General features: G+C 45.1%; 1 protein-coding gene across 1 annotated transcript in view; it reads left to right on the top strand.

The window, feature by feature from the left end:
- Positions 1-14,035, top strand: part of LOC149456141 (NACHT, LRR and PYD domains-containing protein 12-like) — a 133,021-nt gene that overhangs the window by 92,155 nt on the left and 26,831 nt on the right. The window contains 1 exon segment of the mRNA XM_089685378.1: positions 134-304. Within this exon segment, the coding sequence (XP_089541504.1) occupies positions 134-304 (171 nt within the window).

Raw genomic sequence — 14,035 nt, 5'->3', positions numbered from 1 at the left:
TTTTCTCCCTTGATGATGGGACCCCATTATCTTCTTCCTTCTTTCTTTTCTATGAGTTTTATGATGACCATACCCTAAGAGTTGTTGGTTCTTTCCCTAATATACTCTCATTTGTCTGTATTTGTCTCTGCAGGTTGTTTGAATGTCGTCTCACTTCCTCCTGCTGTGATGATCTCCGCTCCATTCTGATGACTAACCCATCCCTCACCAGCCTGGATTTATCAGATAATGATCTCCAAGACTCTGGAATGAGACTTCTGTGTGAGGGACTCCGACATCCTGGCTGTACTCTGCAGTACCTGAGGTGAGAACTCTAATATAAATGATCTCATATTCTGCAGGACTCTGATATAAATCTTCTATGTGAGGGACTCCGAGATCCAGGAGATGAGGGGAGAATTCTACTATAAATGATCTCATATTCTGCAGGACTCTGATATAAATCTTCTATGTGAGGGACTCTGAGATCCAGCCGGGTACTTGGAGGTGCTGACCCCAAAACATTCCTATAGCCCCCCCAAAATTCAGATGCGGCTATTTGCATATGTCACAGTGTTGTTTTAATTTCAGGTTCCTGCACTTCCTCTATTTATACCAGAAGGCTGGGGACTCTGTGGAGGGATACAGCTGTTCTGGCCTCATAATTTGATTACCTTTAGTGAGTCCCGGCAGGCTGGTTTCAGAGGCAGATTGATATACATCCTCTATGCTGCCTCCTTAGCCAATCAGAAAGCACTGTACCTACCCCCTTCCCCAGCCCACCTGATTTGTTTTCTAAGCTGTAACAGGAGGCGGTGCCAGCAGCTGCATGGGAGGGGGAGGGGAGAGGAGAGAACATCCTGCAGTGGATGATGGACTACAGGAGGCAGATTCTCCAGCCTGCAGTGATGGGAGCTGTTTTCCTACACTTGGTATAAAGGGAAAGAAACGGCTTCTGCCAGCATGGAGAGAGCAGGATTGTTTCTACAGTATGGAATACACTGCCTCTCCCTCCATCCATCCAAAACCATCCCTCCCTCCTTCCATTCCTCCATCCCTCCCTCCTTCCATTCCTCCATCCCTCCCTCCTTCCATCCATCCCTCCCTCCTTTCATACATCCCTCCCTCCCTCCTTCCATCCATCCCTCTCTCCTTCCATACATCCCTCCCTCCTTTCATACATCCCTCCCTCCCTCCTTCCATACATCCCTCCCTCCTTCCATCCATCCATCCCTCCCTCCTTCCATCCATCCATCCCTCCCTCCTTCCATCCATCCCTCTCTCCTTCCATCCATCCCTCTCTCCTTCCATCCATCCCTCCCTCCCTCCTTCCATCCATCCCTCCCTCCTTCCATCCATCCCTCCCTCCTTCCATACATCCCTCCCTCCCTCCTTCCATCCATCCCTCCCTCCTTCCATCCATCACTCTCTCCTTCCATCCATCCCTCCCTCCTTCCATACATCCCTCCCTCCCTCCTTCCATACATCCCTCCCTCCCTCCTTCCATACATCCCTCCCTCCTTCCATACATCCCTCTCTCCTCCCATACATCCCTCTCTCCTCCCATCCATCCTTCCCTCCGTCTTTCCATTAATCCCTCCATCCTTCCTTTCATCCATCCTTCCCTCTATTCCTCCCTCCTTCTAGCCATCCCTCCTTCCATCTATCCATCCATCCACTTATCCCTCCCTCTATCCAATCAATCCTCCATCCATCCAAGCTTCCCTTCCTCCATTGACCCATCCCTTCCTCCTTCAATCTATTCACCCATCCCTCCCTGCCTCCACTGCACTGTGTACATAGCGCACTCCTGAACCCTGTGATGTGTACGTAGAGCACTCTTGGACCCTGTGCTGTGTACGTAGTGCACTCCTGAACCCTGCACTGTGTACGTTGCGCACTCCTGAACCCTGCGCTGTGTACATAGCTCACTCCTGAGCCCTGCGCTGTGTACATAGATCACTTCTAAGACCTGCACTGTGTACGTAGCACACTTCTTAACTCTGCGCTGTGTACGTAGCACACTCCTAAACCCTGCACAGTGGTATGTAGCATACTCCTGAAACCCTGCGCTGTGTACATATAGCAATTCTGAGCCCTGTACTGCGTATGTAGCGCACTCCTGAATCCTGTACTGTGTATGTAGCACACTCCTGAACCCTGTGCTGTGTATGTAGTGCACTCCTGAATCCTGTGCTGTGTACATAGCGCACTCCTGAATCTTGCACTGTGTACATAGCGCACTCTTGAACCCTGCGCTGTGTATGTAGCGCACTCCTGATCGCTGTGCTGTGTACGTAGTGCACTATTAAACCCGGCACTATGTACATAGCACATGTCCAAACACTGAATCATGCACTATGCATGTAGCCACTTCTGAAGCCTGCACACTGTAAGCAGCACACTGCACTCTCCTCAACCCATCACTCTGTGCATACACACTCCTGAACCCTCTGTGTGTATTGCACTCCTGGTATATAACAATGCCCACTGTTAGTACAGTATGGACAGAGCAACCATTTGATGCGACATGCTCTCCTCCTCAGAGGGGGTCATTTTATTGTGGTGGAAGCGTGGTTGGATCCTGCGCAAATTATTTGAGAAAAATGCCCTGACTACCTGTATGCAAGGGCGCCCTGACCACCAGTATACAGGGGCGCCCTGACAACCAGTATGCAGGGGCACTCTTACCACCAGTACACAGGGGCTCCCTGACAACTAGTATACAGGGGCTCGCTGACAACCAGTATGCAGGAACTCGCTGACCTCCAGTATGCAGGGGCGCGCTGACAACCAGTATGCAGGGACACACTGACCACCAGTATGCAAGGGCGCCCTGACAACCAGTATACAGGGGAGCACTGACAACCAGTATGCAGGGGCACTCTTACCACCAGTACACAGGGGCTCCCTGACAACTAGTATACAGGGGCTCGCTGACAACCAGTATGCAGGAACTCGCTGACCTCCAGTATGCAGGGACACACTGACCACCAGCATGCAGGGGCGCCCTTACCACCAGTAATCAGGGGCATGCTGACAACCAGTATGCAGGGACACACACTGACCACCAGTATGCAAGGGCATGCTGACCGCCGATATGCAGAGGACATACCAAATCAAATAAACTACTGTCACTGTCATTTAGACAGAATAAAGGTGAATAAAGCCCCTGGACCAGATGACATAAACCCACGAGGGATGGCTGTGGACGTGGTATACTTGGTATACTTGGACAGAGGGGTGGCGGTGGACGTGGTATACTTGGTGGTATACTTGGATTTTGCAAAAGTGTTTGACACAATTCCCCACACACGGCTAATGTGAGAGGTAAAGTCTACAGGCTTGGAAAAATCTGTATGTAAATGCATAGAAAACTGGCTAAAAGATCATATTCAGAGAGTAGTGGTTAATGATTCATACTCTGAATGGTCTAGGGGTGTCAGTGGGGTACCCCAAGGTTCTAAAGAGAGCAAAATCCTCTCTTGTATTAGGAGAGGTATAGATTCCAGAGAGAGAGATATCACCCCCCCCCCTCACCCCGGTACAAATCGTTAGTAATACTTAATCCAGAATATGGAGTTCAGTTTTGGGCTCCAATTCACAAAAAGAACATCGGGGAACTGGAGAAAGTACAGAGAAGGGCAACTAAACTGATAAGAGGCATGGAGGAGATCAGCTATGAGGAAAGATTAGAGGAACTGAATGTATTCTCTACTGAGAAGAGGAGATTAAGGGGGACATGATCTCCATGTATAATACATAAGGGGGATATGATCTCCATGTATAATACATAAGGGGGGATATGATCTCCATGTATAATACATAAGGGGGGATATGATCTCCATGTATAATACATAAGGGGGATATGATCTCCATGTATAATACATAAGGGGGGGATATGATCTCCATGTATAATACATAAGGGGGATATGATCTCCATGTATAATACATAAGGGGGGGATATGATCTCCATATATAATACATAAGGGGGGATATGATCTCCATGTATAATACATAAGGGGGATACGATCTCCATGTATAATACATAAAGGGGGATATGATCTCCATGTATAATACATAAGGGGGGATATGATCTCCATGTATAATACATAAGGGGGGGATATGATCTCCATGTATAATACATAAAGGGGGATATGATCTCCATGTATAATACATAAGGGGGGATATGATCTCCATGTATAATACATAAGGGGGGGATATGATCTCCATGTATAATACATAAGGGGGATATGATCTCCATGTATAATACATAAGGGGGGGATATGATCTCCATGTATAATACATAAAGGGGGATATGATCTCCATGTATAATACGTAAGGGGGGATATGATCTCCATGTATAATACATAGGGGGGGGGATATGATCTCAATGTATAATACATAAGGGGGATATGATCTCCATGTATAATACATAAGGGGGGATATGATATCCATGTATAATACATAAGGGGGGATATGATCTCCATGTATAATACATAAAGGGGGATATGATCTCCATGTATAATACATAAGGGGGGATGTGATCTCCATGTATAATACATAAGGGGGGATATGATCACCATGTATAATACATAAGGGGGGATATGATCTTCATGTATAATGCATAAGGGGCGGATATGATCTCCATGTATAATACATAAGGGGGGATATGATCTCCATGTATAATACATAAGGGGGGATATGATCTCCATGTATAATACATAGGGGGGATATGATCTCCATGTATAATATATAAGGGGGGGATATGATCTCCATGTTCAATACATAAGGGGGGATATGATCTCCATGTATAATACATAAGGGGGGATATGATCTCCATGTATAATACATAAGGGGGATATGATCTCCATGTATAATACATAAGGGGGGATATGATCTCCATGTATAATACATAAGGGGGGGATATGATCTCCATGTATAATACATAAGGGGGGATATGATCTCCATGTATAATACATAAGGGGGGATATGATCTCCATGTATAATACATAAGGGGGGATATGATCTCCATGTATAATACATAAGGGGGGATATGATCACCATGTATAATACATAAGGGGGGATATGATCTTCATGTATAATACATAAGGGGGGATATGATCTCCATGTATAATACATAAGGGGGGATATGATCTCCATGTATAATACATAAGGGGGATATGATCTCCATATATAATACATAAGGGAGATATGATCTCCATGTATAATACATAAGGGGGGGGACATGATCTCCATGTATAATACATAAGGGGGGATATGATCTCCATGTATAATACATAAGGGGGATATGATCTCCATGTATAATACATAAGGGGGATATGATCTCCATGTATAATACATAAGGGGGATATGATCTCCATGTATAATACATAAGGGGGATATGATCACCATGTATAATACATAAGGGGGGATATGATCTCCATGTATAATACATAAGGAGGATATGATCTCCATGTATAATACATAAGGGGGGGATATGATCTCCATGTATAATACATAAGGGGGGATATGATCTCCATGTATAATACATAAGGGGGGATATGATCACCATGTATAATACATAAGGGGGGATATGATCTCCATGTATAATACATAAGGGGGGATATGATCACCATGTATAATACATAAGGGGGATATGATCTCCATGTATAATACATAAGGGGGGATATGATCTCCATGTATAATACATAAGGGGGGATATGATCACCATGTATAATACATAAGGGGGGATATGATCTCCATGTATAATACATAAGGGGGGGTATGATCTCCATGTATAATACATAAGGGGGGATATGATCTCCATGTATAATACATAAGGGGGGATATGATCACCATGTATAATACATAAGGGGGGATATGATCACCATGTATAATACGTAAGGGGGGATATGATCACCATGTATAATACATAAGGGGGGATATGATCACCATGTATAATACATAAGGGGGATATGATCTCCATGTATAATACATAAGGGGGATATGATCTCCATGTATAATACATAAGGGGGGATATGATCACCATGTATAATACATAAGGGGGGATATGATCTCCATGTATAATACATAAGGGGGGATATGATCTCCATGTATAATACATAGGGGGGTGATATGATCACCATGTATAATACATAAGGGAGGATATGATCTCCATGTATAATACATAAGGGGGATATGATCTCCATGTATAATACATAAGGGGGATATGATCTCCATGTATAATACATAAGGGGGATATGATCTCCATGTATAATACATAAGGGGGATATGATCTCCATGTATAATACATAAGGGGGGATATGATTTCCATGTATAATACATAAGGGGGGATATGATCTCCATGTATAATACATAAGGGGGGGATATGATCTCCATGTATAATACATAAGGGGGATATGATCTCCATGTATAGTACATAAGGGGTCCATATAATGATCTCAGTGTAGAGTTATTCATCTTGAGGTCATCACAGAGGACAAGGGGGCGCTCTTTATGTATGGATGTGAAGAGATTATTCTACAAACACGGAAAGGCTTCTTCATAGTAAGAGCTGTGAAACTGTGGAATAGACTCCCTCAGGTGTTGGTTCTGTCCAGCTCAGTGGATTGCTTCAACCCTTTCACTGCCAGAACCATTTTTGCATTTTTTTTTTGCACACGTTTAAAAAATAATGTTAGGCCTGAAGGTTATACAAACCCATGAAACATGATATATTTTCTGAAAGCAGACACCCTAGAGAATAAAATAGTGGTAGTTCCAATTTTGTATGTCACACAATATTACCACAAAGGTAGTTTTAGGGCAAACAAACGCAATAAATTACCCACATTTTTGGTAAAATAAAAAGATGAGGTTACTTTGAGTAAATAAATACCCAACATGGCAAACCTTAAATTTGTGTGTTCTGATGAATATGCGTCAATCTTCAGTCCCCTGTATTTTCTATAGACGACGCATCAGTTTATCATTACGGAGGAGGTCTGGCGCTAGAATTATTGATCTCACTCCGGCATGTGTGTAACGTGTATTACAATCGACATTCTCACAGGTAGGTGCCCTGACGTGTGCGTTTCTGTTTCTGTTCAGTCCCCAAGTGATTTTTTTTTGTGGCAGGGTCTCTTTATTGAGACATGTAGGGTCTAAAAGACCACCAATGTCTCCTCTGGACTCCATTAGATGTATTGCAATGCAAACCACATTGCAATACATCTTTCCCCGGCTATTCTAGATAGGAAAGTGACAGCCATGACCCAGAATTGACGTCATGAATGTCGCCTTCAGGATCACACAAAGAAGGGGAGGGGAGCGGATACTCTTCCACTCTCTTCTCACCCCTCCACCTGCCGACACCAGCCATATCACTCCCCGGGCCTGCAGATGGGCAAGCAGAGCCCGGTACTTGGTGGGAGTACTCCCACTGGGGGACATCAAAACCGGGAGTCATGGAAGCGATCAGCGGCAGTGGAGCCACCTGACCGCTTCCACCTTACAGGTAGGAGTCTTCCTATCAGATTTATACAAAATCCTGGTGGCTGCAGCCCCTGGATTGTGAAAATCCCCCCCCCCCCAGCTGTCGGGTACATACAACGTATGGACATGGCAGAAGAAAGGGTTAAAAAAAACCTGAATTCTTTCCTAGATGCATATAATACACTGCTCATAGAAATGAAAGCAACACTTTGAGAACCCATCAGATCTCAATGGGGATGTATCTCCTGCTGGATCTCTATACTGACATGGACGGGGTAATGTGTGAGAAACATAAGGATGCCCCATCGTTTGATGGAAATGAAAATGATCGACCTACAGAGGACTGAATTCAAAGACACCCCGAAAATCAAAGTGAAGAAATTATGCAGTAGACTAGTCCATTTGGTCAAATGTCACTGCAGCAACTCCAAATGGTCCTCAGTAGTTTGTGTGGCTCCCACGTGCTTGTATGCATGCCTGACAATGTCGGGAGAGGTTCCTAATGAGACCATGGATTGTGTCCTGGGGGATTTCCTCCCAGATCTGGGTCAGGGCATCACTGAGCTCCTGGATAGTTTAAGGTGCAACCTGGCGGTATCGGATAGACCAAAACATGACATCCCAGAGGGGTTCTATTGGATTTAGGTCAGGGGAGCGTGGGGGCCATTCAATGGTATCAACTCCTTTATCCTCCAGGAACTATCTGCACACTCCAACTAGATGGACTTTTTTCTCTTTTCAGCCATCCTATGTAAAAGCATGTATAAAAAAAAAAAAATGGATATCTGTTCTGTGGGTGTGTGTGGGGGGGGGGGGAGAGGAGGAAAGGGCTGTGGATGGGTGAAGGTCCATGTTAGGTGTTAGGGTTCAGTTATTGGGCATGGAGGCGGCCGACAAATGTTGATGCCTCATGAAAGTGACATGCTGCTTTATTTTTAATAGGACATGACACAAAGTTAGACATTTATAGGATTTTCTGACCAAAGAAGATATCCTTAGAGCTGCTCGCAACACCTCAACGATCTCCTTCAAGGGCTCGGTTTTGCAAATCTTTCCAGACGTCTCTCCGACTACGTTGGAGAAACGCAGAAAAATGAAGGAAGTTACAACTGCCCTTTTCTCAGCTCGTATTCGCTACAAGTGGGGCTTCCCTTTTAAGCTGATAGTTCCACATAATGGGAGCACATATATAGCCACATCCCTTCCCGAAGGTAGAGCAATCTTGGCCAAGTTGGGCCTGGCGGACGCCCCATCACCTCAACGCCCACCCTCCAACCCTCGTGTCTCTCCCATTTGGCACACCCCATCTCCATGGAGGGATAGAAGAAGAGTCTGACAAGAACCGGGTTGACGTGACCTTGCTCACCTGTCTATTACCTATGATTTTGCCAACCCTCAATCCTGATCTACAGTTTATTGTAACTGAGACAAAAACCGGGTTATAGGGATTTTGCCCATTTGTACCTTTTATATTTTAAGGGCTTGCAAATTTGTGATCACTGTTGTGCTATTTCTGTCTTTCTGAGACCTATGTATGCTTTCTCCTTGATAACTGGATGTGTTGTAGTTTAACAAGGGTCTTCGGACCTTCTTAATATCGCCCATTAACTCATGGTTTCATAACCCTTGAACACGTTCCCCCACCCTGCCGCCTGACATGGCCGGAGGGGTCACCGCCCGATTGTGGGGTGGAAGGCTCCATTCTCCATGTTTTACGGAGGCAGGGTTTGGGCCCATTTGGCCCTTTGATGTTTGAACTCCTTGTTTTTTCATGTATGGCATACTGCCTGCCTGATCCATGTTTTTCAGTTACCTTTATAATTATAGGAGCTATTAAAGCTTCATTTCTATTCTTTAATTTTTCTCTTTTCAAAGCTTTCATATATGATGTTGGATTTATGCCGGCTTGTGGACGTCACGACCCCTGTCTTGGGATCAGGATGTCCCCTATGCTGCTACTACTGCCTGTTAATCTGTCTGATGTGGACTCGCGGGTCCTTGTGTCTAGCCAAACAATACTGGGAGATGTCTTTTCAATGTGTCTTTTTATGTTGATAACTACAACTTTTGTATATTATGGCAATTCAATGCATTTCGCATAATGTCCAGGGTTTCAACTCACCAAATAAGCGCATAACAGCCTTTCTTCAATATAAGCAATTAGGGGCTAAAATTATTTTATTACAGGAAACACATTTTGCAGCCGCAAAACACCCAACATATTTTCATAAATCCTATAGGCAGGGGTATTATACTCTACATTCCTCCAAGAGCAGAGGAGTAGCTATCTTTCTACATAATACATTCCCCCTTGAGGTTCAGCATGTGTATCGTGACCCGGACAGTAGATTTATTATTCTTAAAGGCACCCTTTCAGGTCGAGAACTTACTATTGCAAATATCTTTGCACCAAATTCAGCACAAGCGTCTTTTTTTTCTAAATTTTTTGACGTTCTAGATAGGTTCTTGTCCCCCCATCTATTGGTGGGTGGGGATTTTAATCTGGTGGCGAACCCTCTTCTGGACCGGAGCTCCTCCTCGCAATCTTCCCAGGCTTTTCCAAAATCCCTTACTAAGAAATTAGATACCCTCCAGTTGGTGGACACCTGGAGGGCGCACAATGCAGGAGCCAGGGATTATTCATTTTATTCTCACTCACATGACTCTTATGCCAGATTAGACTATATCTATTGTACCCCTATTTTACTAGCGAATTCTAGGTCAGCCTGCATACACCTGAGCCCCTGGTTGGATCACGATGTAATGGCTTTATCTATCACGTTTATAGGATTGGCACCTACCCCCTTCTCTTGGAGACTTAATGACTCTATGCTTACAGATATTGACTCTCGCCAAGAAGTGGCTACATCTAACCGGGAATACTTTCAGTCTAATTCTACCCCTGATATATCTTCAGCCACACTATGGGTAGCCCATAAGGCGGTCCTACGTGGCCGCCTTATTTCCATGGCCTCATCCAGGAATAGAAAAAGATGGCAACAAATACTACTTCTTACCCGAGACTTAGAAGCACATTATCGTAGTCATGTTGCTAATCCATCTCTTCTTAATAAACAGTTGCTGTCCCAAAAGCGTTTAGAATTGAACACCCTACTATCTCAAAAGACTGAAAAAGCTCTCCGCTGGTCGAAGGCCTCGTACTTGTTACACAGCAACTCAGCATCCACTATGTTTGCAAGGAAATTGAATCACTCTTTGCGCCCTCCACATGTCTATAAGTTGCGCACTACCTCGGGCGCTATTTCATCTTTACCTCAGGAAGTTTTGGGTATTTTTGAAAACTTTTATTCAGGTCTACTAGCTCCTCCCCAGTCAGAGTCTGTTTCTTCATCGGACTCGTGGCTGGACTCTATACCCCTCCCTGCCCTTACACCTTCTCAGATTGCCTCTCTTAATGCCCCTTGTACTGTAGAGGAAATAACTTGTGCGATTAGCGTGCTAAAAAGATCCACTGCACCAGGCCCCGACGGATTCACCGCTAGCTATTATAAACATTTTGCCTCCACATTGGCTCCCTATTTAATAACATTATTTAATGACGTTTTTCAGGGTAGTAAGTTCCCTGAGGAGATGCTGTTGGCCAATATGTCTCTAATACCCAAACCACAGAAAGATCACCATTTACCACAAAACTATAGACCAATCTCAGTAATGAATAATGATCTGAAAATATTTGGCCGCATATTGGCGGATAGGTTGGCCCCTATTATCTCCTCTTTGGTCTCTCCAGACCAATCTGGTTTCATTCCTGACAGATTCATTACTGATAATATTCACCTCACTCTAAATGTTATTCAAGATGCCAACCTACATTCTAAAGAGGTTCTGTTGATGAGTCTAGACATAAACAAGGCCTTTGACAGTGTGCTTTGGCCTTATTTATTTTCTTTGTTACGGAAAATGGGCTTTAGTGATGGTTTCTTGGCCGGTGTGCATGCCCTATACGATTCCCCTAAAACGAGGATAAGGCTTCCAGGCTGTAACTCTGACTTCTTTACATTGGGTAGAGGCACCCGTCAGGGTTGTCCTCTTTCACCCCTCTTATTTGCGCTGGTGTTGGAACCTTTGGCAGTGGTGATTAAATCACATCCGGATATTTCAGGCTATCCATTATTAATGTCACATTTCAAAATAAAATAGGGAGAACAACAGTGAGCGCTAGTCCTCAATTTTCACAGAATATCCAGTGAGGTCCCTCAGGTGGGGTCAGTAATTTGCTCCCCCCTCTCCTCTCACTTCTCTGAGTCAATCAGTTACAAGTGGAAATTACAGCTTCAGCTACAGAGCTCTGGAAATAACATGGTTTGTACAGTGATCCAGGAAGGACAGGCTGTAAACATGTGGAAATGTGATTTCAGCTCCACCTGCTGGCTTGAAATGTAAATACAAATTATTTATATACAATATTTCATATTTACAAATCTATGAATGTAATGTTTTGTCCTGACCATAATAAAGGCAGAAAACTCTATACATTCCTCTGAAGGCAAAGACATCAGACAGTTCTCACTTCTGTACAAAAGGCCGTCCCATCACCAATACAACTCATACTCCCGAAATATCATCTGTCATTGTCTCCCTTCTGCAGGATAGTAATTGTTCAATCCTGGAAAGTTACCCATCCCCCATCACTACAAGAAATGATGAACATCCCTAACTCCCATCCCCTTTATGAGTCCTTGTCTGCCATACAAGGTCCTAGGCTTCCTCTGTCCTGGCTCTGGGCAGTGAGTGCCCATACCCCCGTCTGCTCCTGGTGGGCAGGGTTGGATCTAGCCTGTCTGATGTAGGGTGCAGTAAAAAATTTTAGGGGGCAGAGGATGTGAGGTCAGTAGGGTAGTATACAGGGGGTCTGCAGGGCAGAAGATAGGATATGAAGTTTATAGGGCAGTCTACAGAAGCCATTAGTTTGTAGGACAGTGTAAATTGGGTTATCAGAGCAAAGAACAATGTACAAAAATCAGTAGGGTAGTGTACAGGGGTCAGCAGTGTAGATGACCATGGACAGCAGAGCATATGACACGGATCAGCAGGGTGGAGAAAAGGGTTATCAGGTCACCAGGATGGAGGGCAGGGGTCAGCAGTGTAGAGGACAGGGGTCCACAGGGCAGAGTACATGGCTCAGCAGGGCAGGGGTCAGCAGGGCAGAGGTCGGAGGTCAGCAGGGCAGAGGGCATGGGTCAGCAGTGCAGAGGACAGGGGTCAGCAGTGCAGAGGACAAGGGTCAGCAGTACAGAGGACAGGGGTCAGCAGTGCAGAGGACAAGGGTCAGCAGTGCAGAGGGCAGAGGACAACAGTGCAGAGGACAGGAGTCAGCAAGGCAGTGTGAAGGGGTTAGCAGGGAGAAGACTATGGTCAGCAGAGAAGAGGACAGGGTCACTGCTGGCAGAGCACTAAGCAGATCTCCTCCTCCCTTCCCCACACTGAAAACAGCTTGAGTACTCAGAGCTCCTCCACACCACAGCACATAGCTGAGATTGGATTCCCTTACAGACACAGCATCCATCTGCACAGTATGTTGCTGGCTACAGATTGAGGCTGTGTCTGTAAGGGAATTCAAGAAAATCTCAGCAATGTGCTATGATGGGAAGAGAAGATCTGTTGAGTGCCCTCATTTCATGTCTCACCCCCCAAAAAAAATCAGGCCTCAAAATTTACACACGCCTGCTCGCATTGGTGAGTGGAAATTACGGTGGAGTCAAGTGTGTCCCCCAGGGCCGTCTTGCTAAGCAGGCTTGGAATTCAGGGCTGGCTCTTTCACTCCATCAGAGCCATCAGACTGCTCAACAGCTGAGCAAAGTAAAAGCAAAGGAAAGAGTGTGTACTGTGCTCTCTGCCTCCCCCTAGAGTGCAGTACCTGGCTCTGGGAGCGAAGGTAATGAAGTACTGCAACTTTTTATATGGTGTGTGTGTGTGCATGTGTGTGTGTATGTCTGTGTGTATGTACACGTGTGTGTTTATGTACATGTGTGTACATGTTTCTGTGTGTACATGTGTCTGTGTGTAAACATGCATGTATGGGTGGTTTGGTCGGGTTCAGGCTGATGTGGTGGAGTATGGGGGGGATTTGAGGTACTGCTGGGTTGGATAAAAGGTAGGATATGTTTGGTACAATTATGGTTTGGTGAGTGAAAGATTATGGGGGGTTATGGTTGTATGCAGTGCATGGTCTAAGTATGATGGAGTGTTTAAGGGAACATTGGAGGCCCTGATGTAATGTGTGGAGACTCTGGAGACCCTGATGCAATGTGGGGGGACTCTGGGGACCCAGATGTAATGGGGGGGGGACTCTGGGGACCCTGATGTAATGTGTGGGGACTCTGGGGACACTGATGTAATGTGGGGAGACTCTGGGGACACTGATGTAATGTGGGGAGACTCTGGGGACTCTGATGTAATGTGGGGGGACTCTGAGGACCCTGATGTAATGTGGGGGGCTCTGGGGACCCTGATGTAATGTGGATAACATTTAACAGTATCATTTCATGAGATAATTGATGAGGGTGTGTTTAGGGGTGGAATTAGGGGCGGGGGAAGA

Source organism: Staurois parvus, unplaced genomic scaffold (genome assembly GCF_062004578.1).
Source record: "Staurois parvus isolate SC_StPar_1 unplaced genomic scaffold, SC_StPar_1.0 ptg000374l, whole genome shotgun sequence".
Classification (NCBI taxonomy): Eukaryota; Metazoa; Chordata; class Amphibia; order Anura; family Ranidae; genus Staurois; species Staurois parvus.
This window is presented reverse-complemented; position numbering and strand designations above follow the sequence as displayed.